The 12,216-nt window shown below is 43.6% G+C and overlaps 1 protein-coding gene across 1 annotated transcript in view; it reads left to right on the forward strand.

Annotated features, from left to right (window-relative positions):
* The window catches only part of CTNND2 (catenin delta 2), a 1,126,037-nt gene that overhangs the window by 666,875 nt on the left and 446,946 nt on the right, over window positions 1-12,216 (forward strand). Inside the window, exon 8 of the mRNA XM_069556073.1 lies at window positions 10,837-11,031. Within this exon, the coding sequence (XP_069412174.1) occupies window positions 10,837-11,031 (195 nt within the window). The remainder of the gene's footprint in view (window positions 1-10,836; window positions 11,032-12,216) is intronic.

Genomic DNA, 12,216 nt, shown 5'->3' on the forward strand with positions numbered 1-12,216 from the left:
ATGATACAAGCAGAATATTTGAAGTTTGTGTTTTCACAAATATCTAATTTTTTAAAAGGATTAAGAAATGGCAAACTGCTCCAGTATTCTTGCCTGAAAAATTCCATGGACAGAGGATCCTGGTGGACTACCATCCATGGGGTCGTAAAGAGCTGGGCATGGCTGAACATGCGCGCTTGTAATTTTGAAAAGGAATTTGTGCCTCTGTCTATGATATACCTGATACAATCTGAGGAAAAGTCTTCTGTTTAAGATGCTAAGATGCAAAACATCTTAGTACAGATATTTTTCAAAATGTTTAAAGTGATTTATGAAGAAAATTGCATACCTGAGCCTGCTTTCGTCTGATGGAACCCTTCTCCTTGTCCATCCATTGAGAATGTCATCTGTGCCCTTTGAGCAAAAACCACATGCACAAAAGTGAAAACTGAGTTTTCGTCCCCCCACAACAGTCAGTCTTTGTAAAGCAGAATGACGACTTCCCCTCCCTTGCAGCCAGAGTCTGTCTTTACATCTTGATATAACAAAAACGATGGGTCAGGAGCACCTTGTCCTGGATTCTTTTCTTGGAAAGATTCATAATTATCCCTGGTGACTGGGTCTGAAGCCAGACTCCAGATATACTGTAGGAACACTGCACTGATAGGGTTTTGAGAAGTAGCTGTGGAGAAATAAAATGACACTCATTGAGTTTTATCCATCTCGTTGGTAAAGAAGAGTGTCTGTGTGGGTATCAAAGTGTGTCCAGGGCTCTAGAAGTACACCAGGGTTGAAAACGTCTAGCAACCGAGATATACAAGCATAGCTAAATCAGTACATCCTGGCTTCTCACAGGGAGGTCTGTGGATCAGCAACACCAAAATTGCCCAAGAACTTGTTAAAAATGAAGGACCTCAGGCTCTTCCCCAAACCTGTTGAGTCAGAACCTAAATATTAATCAGGGGACTTTTTGAGAAATACTGAAACACTACTGCTGGTCCACTCAGAGCTACTGCCTACCTTCCCTGAGATAAAAAAGCAAAGAGATGGATGCCAGATCAACGCTGTGTATCTTGTGTGTTTCACTAGTACCACAGTGCCATCTTAGACAAGTATGTTTCCTCAGGCTCTTTACTTGGATTTGTGTGTGAGCTGTGACACAGAATACCATCCTTCAGTGTGGACGTGGAGCTACGACCCTGGACTGAAAATAAAAATGGCAATGGTCCATCCTCAGGTTGCAGAGGTATCGGATTCCACATTACTCACACTTCATCACCACTGTCTCATTACTGGGCACGTGCCTGCCTGTGCAAAAGGAATTGCGCAGAAGAAGCCCATTTTTCTAACAGCTTTGGGAAGAAATGCTTATGGTTAGGGAGCAAAGACAAGACAAAGGAATAAAGTCACAGGGATACACTGACCAGGGATGTTGGCCTTAATTATTCTTACTGGAAAGTGTTTGAGTCCAAGTAGATGACTCTATTCATTTAGTAAAAGCTGAGGTCAAGTGTTGTAATTACAATAAGTTGTATTGGAAACTTTGTCCAGAAAATTACAGGAGCAAATGCTTCTATGTTATATTTGTTTTCAGAGACTGTGTGAGTAATCTTCATGATAGCAGCAAGGCTATATTATATCAGCAAAATATAGGAAAATTCAGGGTTTTATGAAAGAGATGAAATGGGCGGGGGGGGGGGGGGCATTCTTTGCTTTCCAGAACAGACTTATCATAGAACCATTTTATGTCATCAGGTGGCCCATTACACTAAAATAATTAATCTTCAATGCAGTTTCATCATTGAATACAAATGAATTAATAATTTCCCTTCCAATAAATATGGTTCATGGCCTATATGTAGGAAATGTGTCCATGTATTTTAACATTTGTAGCAATAGAAGGCATCAAACAAATTCAATAAATGATGACCATTTGAAAATGAAATTTAGCATATGGACTTGACTCAGGCTGTACAGGAATTATTTGGGATCTTTTAAATACTGGAATTAAGTTGCATATTATGCAAATATACTTAGATGTGAGAAATATTCCATATAATACTTAATTGTTTTATTCTTGATTTTTGCTTTTGACACAAATCAAAATTCAAGCTCTATTTCCTACTCCTGTGCCAATTTCCAACTTTACTGTTGTTCAGACACTGTCTGACTCTTTTCGATCCCGTGGACTGCAGCACGCCAGGCTTCCCTGTCCTTTACCAACTCCCAGAGTTAGCTCAAACTCATGTCCGTTGAGTCAGTGATGCCATCCAACCACATTATCCTGTCTCACCTACTTGTCTATCTGCCCTCAGTCTTTCCCAGCATTAGGATCTTTTATTGAAAAATGAGTCGGCTCTTTGCATCACGTGCCCGAAGTATAACATTCACCAAAATTAGGTAAACTTATGTGTTTCTGATAGTGCTTATTTGCTGAGGGCATTTTTTTCTCCCGGGAGTTTAATGATAACAAATATCAAACCAGACTTTTTGAGACATTCGAAGTCCACTAGAACTAGTCCACTTTGAACTAGTCAGAAACTCTCACAGCGAGAACACGTCCTGTCTGCACCGGCTGTGCTACTTGGCCACGTCACTTAGTGATGTCGGCGTATCTGTAGGAACAGAAAGTCAGATCCCCCAGCAAGGAAAGAGGTATAGTGGGGATTTGCGAGAGGAAACCTCCTTTTCTTCCAGGCCCTACACATCTCTATAAAAATCCTACATTGCCCTTTGAAGATGTGGTTTTACTTATAAATAGCGATGCATGAACTGATTGCACGGTTTACAAAAAAAAAAACAAAACTGAATTCTTAGATTTTACTTTAGAGTCTTCTATGTAGCATGATAAGCTGTCTTCTTCTGCAGACAGCTCTTTCTCTCTCTCAGAAATGAAAGTGCTCAACTCGGCCGTCTGGCCACACACTCCTCCAGTCAGCTTGCTGTACTGATAGATATGTCATTTAGGTCCTTCTTTTTCTCCTTCCATTTCTTTGCAGATGAGCGTGTGAAACTGGCTTCCAAATTTGAAGGAAACAAGTCAATGGCAGCATGTCCTTCAGAACCTAGTATTGATACTTCCACATGAAAACATGCAACCATTTGTTTCTTTGAGAAAGCAAGTGAATTCATGTTGAATTAGAGAACCAGAAATTGTATAGTCTAGAAATTAAGAGAATGTGAATGGACCCCCGTGAAAAGAGAATGGATTTGTTTCATTCTAGTCAGTAAAGTAATTGGCATTAGTGGTAGTAAATGATACTATTTGAAGAAAGCAAGAAGGGTAAATGGAGGGTAGTAGCATATTAGATACAGATTTCTGTCTTTGGGGTATGCCTCCTCTCTCTGCTTTGTCTGGGACAGGGAGGCTGTCAGGGTGATTTCTGTAGGAGAAAGGTGAGGCATGGTGAAAAGCGAAAAGTGAAAGTCACTCAGTCGTGTCTAACTCTTTGCAATCCCATGGACTGTACAATCTATGGAATTCTCCAGGCCAGAATACTGGAGTGGGTAGCCTTTCCCTTCTCCAGGGGATTTTCCCAACCCAGGGATCGAACCCAGGTCTCCTGCACTGCAAGGGGATTCTTTACCAGCTGAGCCACCAGGGAGGCATGGTGGTGCCTGTTAAATACACATTGCTACTCCCTGCTTGGACTTACCAGATGGCTTAGTTGTACAGAGTCTACCTGCCAATGTGGGAGACACGGGATTGACTCCTGAATTGGGAAGATCCCCTAGAGAAGGAAATGTCCACCTAGTATTCTCGCCTGGGAAATCCCATGAGCAGAGGAACGTGGTGGGCTACGGTCCATGGGGTCACAAAAGAATTGGACACGGCTTAGCGACTAAATAGCAACAACTCTCTGCTCAGATGGACCGAGTTAGAATTTAGGGGATGTTGTGCTCAGGAATCAGCACTTTTAAGAGTCTTGCAGATAAATCTGCAAGGAATAAATAAAGGTTTGAGAATTAATCATATTCTAAGGAATGACAATTCAAGTGCATATCTATATGTATGTATTTGAGCTGAATCTTTATTGTGCAGTTCTCATGAGCTTCTTATGTGTGATCTCCTGTTGAATATTTCAAATTGTTTTGCTTAAAATATGGCTACTGTGACTGTGAAATTTTGAGTCAAAAAATATCTGTTCAGTTTTTATGATCATTTGTGGGTATGAACATGTAAAGAGTTCACATACTAGCTGACATTTCTTTGTAAAGACAATGTGGATTAAATGAATGATAAAATCACTGCTGTAAATACTCTGAAGTGACTCCTACAGAGAGCCTTTGCTTTCCCTGCTGGTCCCCTCTGTCTGAGAAACACACGTGCGTCCTCCAGTATGCCTCCCTTATGAAATTATCTGCTGAAATGCGAGACCCTCAAAAAGAACGTTCATGACTACCTTATCAAAACAGTATACCCTCTGACACTGACCACTCTCCTCAACTTACTTTATTTTGCTTCAGTACCTTCATCTCTAAATGTGATGACTGACTTATTTTTCAAGGCAAGGAACTTTCTCCTCTTAAGCACAATGGTGTCCAAAACTTCTAGAAGTCGCTCATTCGGCAAATAGGTGTTGAATCAGTGAATATATCCATCAACATGGATTAGCTGGCACATGTACGCACTCTGTATAAAATCTAGCAAATAGAAATTCATTTGCAAATCAGTCTAAAAATAAGTGTTTTCTGTTGCTGGTCAAATGGAACAGAGCCTGTTGAATTCTCTGGCCCAGGGAAAATGTGGGGTTGGAGGCATGAGACAGACAATGTACTGACGACACTTTACCCTTTCAGCTTTGTGATTATTTTCCATGTCAAGAACTCCCTGCGAGTCGGTCGCTGGCTTCCTCCTGGATCAGCAGATGCTTGTTATCTTCTCTCTGCAGGTTTCATTTATGTCATATCCCTTTTCTAAAAAGGATTCCACCTTCCCTTGGTCATGTCAGTCTTTCTTTCCATTTTGAACTTCCTTTGCTCCTTTATTCTTTGCTATTATCCATTCAAAAGCAACACTAATTTTTTAAGAAAAATAAAGCCGTAAGATTTACATTTTGCAGTAATACTTCACGAAAGTATCAAAGTTTCTTTCGTTAATAATATTACAAAAATTTTAAACCTCTTAAGTTGTTTTTGGATATTTTGATAGTTTAAGTTATAGATTTTGGTTGTTTTTTTCAATCAAAAGATGTATTTTAACAAGATAACATAATAATTCCTTGACTCTGAGATTGAAGCCCTTCACACTGATTTCTCTCCCCTTGATCCTCCCACAATGCCATGTTGTACAAATGCAAGCATTCTTATATGTATTTTTATGCTGCAGGAAACCAGAGCTCAGAGAGGTTCAGTGACTTTCCTTGATTTGGTCAGATGGTTAAACACAGTTCTGGAGTCCAGACCATGTCTTCTTATTTCAGTTTGTTTGGAAAAAACTGACACAGTAAAGAGAGATAAAATTACTACCTTTGATGCTATTAGAGCTTGGTTCAAATTATTAGACATTATTATACGCCTGTGCTCCTAAGGCCTCCTTTTGTGTATAGAATTGGAAGGGGAGCCATACTTTCAAGTTTCTGTTCCCCCAAAATTGGGTTCCCCTCTTGGTGCATGTTGGGCCAATAGACACGACCAAGCCAGAAGCTGGGAGAAGGAAGGATTTATTTCTTGCAGCAAGTACGAACACAGGGATCTTTCCCGAACCTCTGTCTATCTGAACAGGAAAGTTTTAAGCTAAAGGTAGATGCGTATTCATGAGCGGACTCGAGCAGAGGAAAATCAGCACAGAATTATGGCATTAGGTCAACAGAGTCCAAGCTTTAGTCGATTGAAGTGAGGAGGGTCAGCAGCACCATTCCACCCTCTCCTTGGATGGGGTCAGGTTTCTGCGGAACTCACAGGTATATTGTTGTATGTATCTGCTGAGGAGCCAGAACCCTGCCCCAAGGCTGCATGTTGCTTCTTGAATGCCCCTCCATTGTTTCTCCCTTCCCTCCCTTAAGGTCGTTAATTACTGAGCCCTGTACAAAGGCAAGCATTGCAGCCAGGCTTAGATCACAAAATGGCTTAGGCGAAAATGGGTTCTTTTATGTCAAGAAAGTCGTTCCTGCCTGTCTTTCTCCAGGGACCCTCTAACCTATCTGCTTACATTTCTGTGTAGGAACTGCTCATGTTAATGGTGGTGCTGGAGTGACGGTGCCTACAGAGCAGCAGGGGATAGCCTGAGTCTAGTTTCCCTCCACTCTCCGGGGTCCGTTCTGCCCATCCCTTTGAGCCCCTGGAACCCATTTTTTTGTTAAGTTGCTGAATCAAATCAGACTCTTTGCTACCCCATGGATTGCACCCTGTCCTTCCCTATCTCCTGGAGTTTGCCCAAACTCATGTCCATTGAGTCGCTGATGTCACTGAACCATCTCACCTTCTGTCACCTCCTTCTCCTACCCTCAATCTTTCCCAGTGTCCGACTCTTTTCTAACGGGTTGGCTCTTTGGGTCAGGTGGCCAAAGTTTTGGAGCTTCAGCTTCAGCATCAGTCCTTCCAGTGAATATTCTGGGTTGATTTCCTTTAGGATTGCCTGGTTTCATATCCTTATATTACAAGAGACTCTCAAGAGTCTTCTCCAGCATCACGATTTGAGAGCATCAATTCTTCAGCATACATCCAGCTATTACCCAACTCAGGTTCCTATGCCTGATGCACAGTTAGGCCAAGCAAACCCAAATGTGAGCATTTGGAGCAGAAAAAGGCTTATTGCATGGCCAGCAAGAATTAGTGCCTCATATTCAAAATAACCCAAGCTCCCTGAAGGATTTCTTGGCAAAGCATTTTTAAAACCCAGGTGAGAAAGATGGGGGTCACAGGATATGTGATCAGCTCAAGAACAATTCTCTGATAGATAACAGTGCCCACAGGTCTGGGGGCTCATGGTCATCAAGTAGTTAAATTTCTCCACTTAGCATCTGTAAAACAACTCAGGAAGTGTGCATCCGATACTGTTTTATTGGCATTTAAGAGAGGAACTACAGCAGGGGACATGTGGGGTGGGGCCTGTCCCAGGAAGACCCCATAGGGTCCTGCTTGGTTGCATGTCTCTCCCATAGAACTAAGCCTTTCCGCTCACCTCCCATCACCAGCCCCACTGCCGGGTGGCCAGGAGTGACCTGATTTAAGCCATCTGAGCATCCTTCAAGTCAGCGCTAGCAGCAGTGAGCAGATGACTGAGGTCCTGGGACAGATGGTGGCTCTTGTGCAGCAACAGCCTCGAGCCTGGTCCTGCATCAGGGTGAGGTTCTTCCCAGTCTTCCAGGGCTCCTGGACCTGCAGGAGGGCCTGGCCTGCCCAGAGCTATGTCAATACCCTTCAGCCCTCCTGGATCACAACCTCTGTTAGCCTGCATACAGATCACTGATGCTTCAGGTGTGAGTCTTCAAACCCACTAATTTCAGAAACATATTGTATATGAAAATTGCCAGGGCCGGGGCTCTCTAGACCCAAGCTTTGTCTTGTGAAGAGGAGACGTAGGACTAGTAAAAGCCTATGACAGATGACTGACATTGGATGCTGTACTTTTTGTGGCAGAAATTAGTCATTAAGTGCCTTCTGGACACTCAGGTATTACAGTTGTATGACCTACGTCTGCAATGGCCGGGGACGAGTTGATGCAGCTGGTCTGGGCTGTGGGATCTGCTTTCTCTTTTCTCTTTGGCCCATCTGTGTTTCCACTGCCCTTTGCCACACTGCAGTTCTGAGCCCTCAGCTTGTTCAAGGCAAGGCTCTCAGACCTGTTCTCCACCACCACAATTGGCCTTGACATCTGTGACATTTTAACAAAGTCAGAGTTTCTCTAACATTTTTCTTGTGATGGCAACGTTGCTCCAGTTTCTGGCAAAGATGCAAATGTTTACTACTAGTGTTTTGAGTCCGGTGTTACGATGAGGACTCACTGTCAAGTAGGTCATAATGATAAAAGAAAAGTACTACTAAAGAAAAGTGTGTTGTCTTTGAATCAGCAAATATATACACCATCTCATGTAATGTTCTGGGCTTCCCTGGCGGCTCAGTGGCAGATAAGCCACCTGCCAGGGCAGGAGATGCAAGAGACGCGGGTTCAATCTCTGTGTCGGGAGGATCCCCTGGAGAAGGAAATAGCAACCCACTCCAGAATTCTTGCCTGGGGAGTCCCATGGACAAAGGAGCCAGTGCCCGGGGTCCCAAAGAACTGAACACGGCTTAGAGACGGAAACAACAACAGCGTGGGATTTTGGAGCACAGTCCCAGAACAGGCGGTATGATAATTTTTTTCTTCTTGAAATTGCCTCCAAATAAAATAGGCTTGATTTTATTTGTTTTACTCTTTTAAAGATATTCATTTACTTATTTGGCTGCTCTGGGTCTTAGTTTTAGTGTGGGAGATCATTAGTTGGGGCATGTGGAATCTGGCTCCCTGACCAGGGATCTAACCCAGGCCTCTTGTGTTGGGAGCTCAGAGTCTTACTCTCGTGCCCGTAACGGTGCCCGCCCACCCGTGAGCCACTAACACCTGATTGCAGTGGATGAAAGGAGTGTAAACAATGCTCAGTTTAAAATGCCTCACTTTAGCACTGTGCACAATGCTTAAGTGTGCAAAGGTATTTTGCACAAATGTCTCCACAGGGAAACACCGTGAACTTTCAGTTCTATCAAGAACATGCTAATAATAAAAGAAAGTATAGTATACTATTCAAATATTTAATAATTTTACTATTGCATTTTTCATTGTACCAGCACATAGAAATTCTGATGTCCACCAAAATATCCCTTATCTTAATAAGAGAGTAAACATTTCCTAATGCCCATTTATAAGAAGAGGATTTTTGTACGTACCCTCAGCTCATGTCACAACTTAAAAGATTAGCAGGTCCTTTTACTGTTCATCATTGGATATTTTTAACTGCTTAGAATCAAGGAATGGCAATAAAGTTAAACCTCTAAATCTACGATGGATAACTTTTATTTTAACTATACGACATTTGGATATAATGACTGCTTCCTAGTTTTTTTACACTTGTAAGTCCTTGGAATATTATCAAAGCCTTCAGAAGCAGGAAGAACTGACAGCAGGAACTCAAGGCGTATCATGCTTAAATATATTCCTGGAAAATACCAGCATGAGATAATATTCACTGTGATGTTGGCATTTGATAAATCAGATGCAATGAACCTAATTATGCAAAACAGTTATTTTGAATCTATCACTCATTGGAACACTGTCTAAACCAGAATTTATTTAATTACTAGCAAAAGGGAAGGTAAGAACTTGCCAACTTTATTCCCTTCCCTTGCCTCAAAACATTCAGTGATCATTATCAAGATTGAATTCATGGAAGCCCCAACCTTGCCCCAGTCCTTTGGAATCGCTCTGTTTTCTGTTGATTTAAATGTAAAGCAGCCTATGTGAAACACACCAGCAAAACATTTGTTTGTTGGCAGTTTCAAAACTTTTGAATGGCTTTATCCTTAAATAGACTAGACAAGAATATTAAAATCTTTGAGGTTAGACAATCCTGAAGAAGCAGCCAATCATTGCACGTTGAAGATGTTGGCTTTAAAGTGGCCAACAGTGAAGGCAGTGGACTGGCAGGGCAGAGAGAGTGAACTGCCCACAAACACCACTAAAACCAAGGAAGTGCAACCCCCTCTTGCTTTAAGCTGAAATGGAGGGTTCCCAATCGGGACTGTTCAAAGGCAGCTGACTATTAAATCCAAGTGTACCAGGCAGGTTATTAGCTTTGGAAATTTATCTGAAAGGTCTTGCTAAAATCATCTGTAGCCTCACTTGGGTTTGTGTGGTCCTGTCCTCACCATCGCTGGGTAACCATCTCTCCTTGGTGCCCCTTCAGTGTCGCTAGATGTCCTCCACTCCATTTGTGCCCACGGAGATGATTCCCCTGGCATGTCTGCTCCTGGGATTCTGGTCATCCCTCTGATGAAATATTTGCTCTGCTTCAACATCTGTGTGTCAGCTCGAGCTCTTGGCCCTCCTAAGACTGTGCTCCTCTTGTGCAGATTCCCTGGTCCACAGCACGGCTTCAAAGCCGCACCTCTTCCCACACAATGCAAAAAACACTACACCAAAAAAAAAGAAAAATCCAAAGACACAAATAAGGATTTACAATAATGTGTAGCCTTAATTTAGAAATGAAGCCAGTTTGTGGCAACCATTTGAACCGTTTCTGAGGAAGGTAGAGTAGATACCAATCTTTCCATTTGGAGGGTAAGAATAAAGGAAATATCACTTTAAAACTTTTTTTTTCTTTAAAATCTGCTTCTCTCGGGGATTTAGGCTGTTGTAAGGCTGAACATCTTGGTTCACTCATTGTCCAGGGAAAAACCGCTGATGAAGATGAATTCTGGTCCACTTTTTTGGAATAGCATCAAGATGGCTTGCCTCTGTGGCTTATTTACCTGCTCATACTTTAAATAAGAACTGCCACTGTAAAATTTCAGGAGCAAGAATTGTGAACTAATAAGAGCTTTTTAGGGGTGACTTCAGTCTGCCTGGCTTCTTCAGTGAGGAAACCTGCTCTGGTCGTTAGGCTGAGAAAAATGTGTTCCGCTGGCCCTGTTCAGTGTGGGTTTATCTCAGCATCATTATCACCCATATTCAGAGATCAGACTCGGGAGCAAAGCAAGGCGGCTGGGTGATGCTGATAAGCTGACAAGCTTGTCGTCTTGCTACCATTGCGTGCTGTTCATTGGATTTTCTGCAGATTTCAACATTTCTGTCCCCCTCCCCAAATTCAAAGATGGCTTGGATAAAACAAGTTCTGTCTGAACGTCGGGTGAGTCTGACTGTCTCCTGTTCCTTCCTTCCAGCTGGGTCCCGGGCCTCGTACAGCAGCCAGCACGGCCACCTGGGCCCTGAGCTGCGGGCCCTGCAATCTCCGGAGCACCACATCGACCCCATCTATGAAGACCGCGTCTATCAGAAGCCCCCCATGAGGAGTCTCAGCCAGAGCCAGGGGGACCCTCTGCCGCCAGCACACACGGGCACGTACCGCACGAGCACAGGTGTGTACTCAGGACCCCTGGGGGGCTGTCCACATGGGGTGGGGAGGGCGGCTGTCCAGAGGGGTGGCCTGTCCCAGCGAGGGGCTATCCACACCAGGGGCGCCTCTCCACAGAGGGGTGGTCTGTCCACAGTAGGGTGGCCTGCCTGCGGGGGGCTGTCCACACCAGCGGCACCTCTCCACAGAGGGGTGGTCTGTCCACAGTAGGGTGGCCTGCCTGCGGGGGAGAGGCCTGTCCCAGAGGGGGGCCTTTCCTCACCAGGGGGACCTCTCTCCACAGAAGGGTGGTCTGTCTGTAGTGGTGTGGCCTGCCTGCGGGGGCATGGCCTGTCCCAGAGGGGGGCCTTTCCACACCAGGGGCGTCTCTCCACAGAGGCGTGGTCGGGTCTGTAGTGGTGTGGCCCTCCCACAGAGGGGCGGGTCTGCTTGGAAGCTTTAATAACACTCCTTTGTGAAAGGGTGTGTGTGTGTGTGTGTATGATGGTGTCCTCTGTCCTCAGAAGCATTATGAAATGACCTGATTTTCTCATTAACATTTCTGATGATGATAAAAAACCAAATATGACTCCAGTTGAGCTCCCTGAGTAGATTGTAAATGAAAGAAGTCTGGAGGTGGGGAGTGGGGGTTAGCGTATCTTGTCACACAGGCAAATCGAAAGTCGTAGTACTAATTTTTTTGTAAATCATTATTAATGTATTTAATGAATATAATTGCTTTAAGAAAGCAGAGGATGTATAAAGGCATATGTGCTTACCTAAGGCTGGTAAGTGTCTTTTTAATGGTACAGTATGTCTGTTTGAGGGATTCCCTGCTGGCTCAGATGGTAAAGAATCTGCCTGCCATTCAGGAGACTTGGATTTGATCCCTGGGTTGGGAAGATCCCTTGGAGAAGGGCATGGCTACCCACTCCAGTGTTCTTGCCTGGGAAACCCATGGACAGAGGAGCCTGGAGGGCTACAGTCCATGAAATTGCAGTTGGAGACCACTGAGTGACACTTTTGTACCTCTTTGGCAACCTTGGGAGGAAAACAATATCTTTACTAAAAATGTAGCATATTTGGTAAGGCCAACTGCGAATTTACTTCATGCACACTATTAGGCTGAATCATAGGAAATTATAATTTAGTGGTTGGTCACTGGCACCTGCGTATATGGTTCAACTCTCTAGTTCTCCTGGATTAAATA

Source organism: Ovis canadensis, chromosome 16 (genome assembly GCF_042477335.2).
Source record: "Ovis canadensis isolate MfBH-ARS-UI-01 breed Bighorn chromosome 16, ARS-UI_OviCan_v2, whole genome shotgun sequence".
In the NCBI taxonomy this organism is placed as follows: domain Eukaryota; kingdom Metazoa; phylum Chordata; class Mammalia; order Artiodactyla; family Bovidae; genus Ovis; species Ovis canadensis.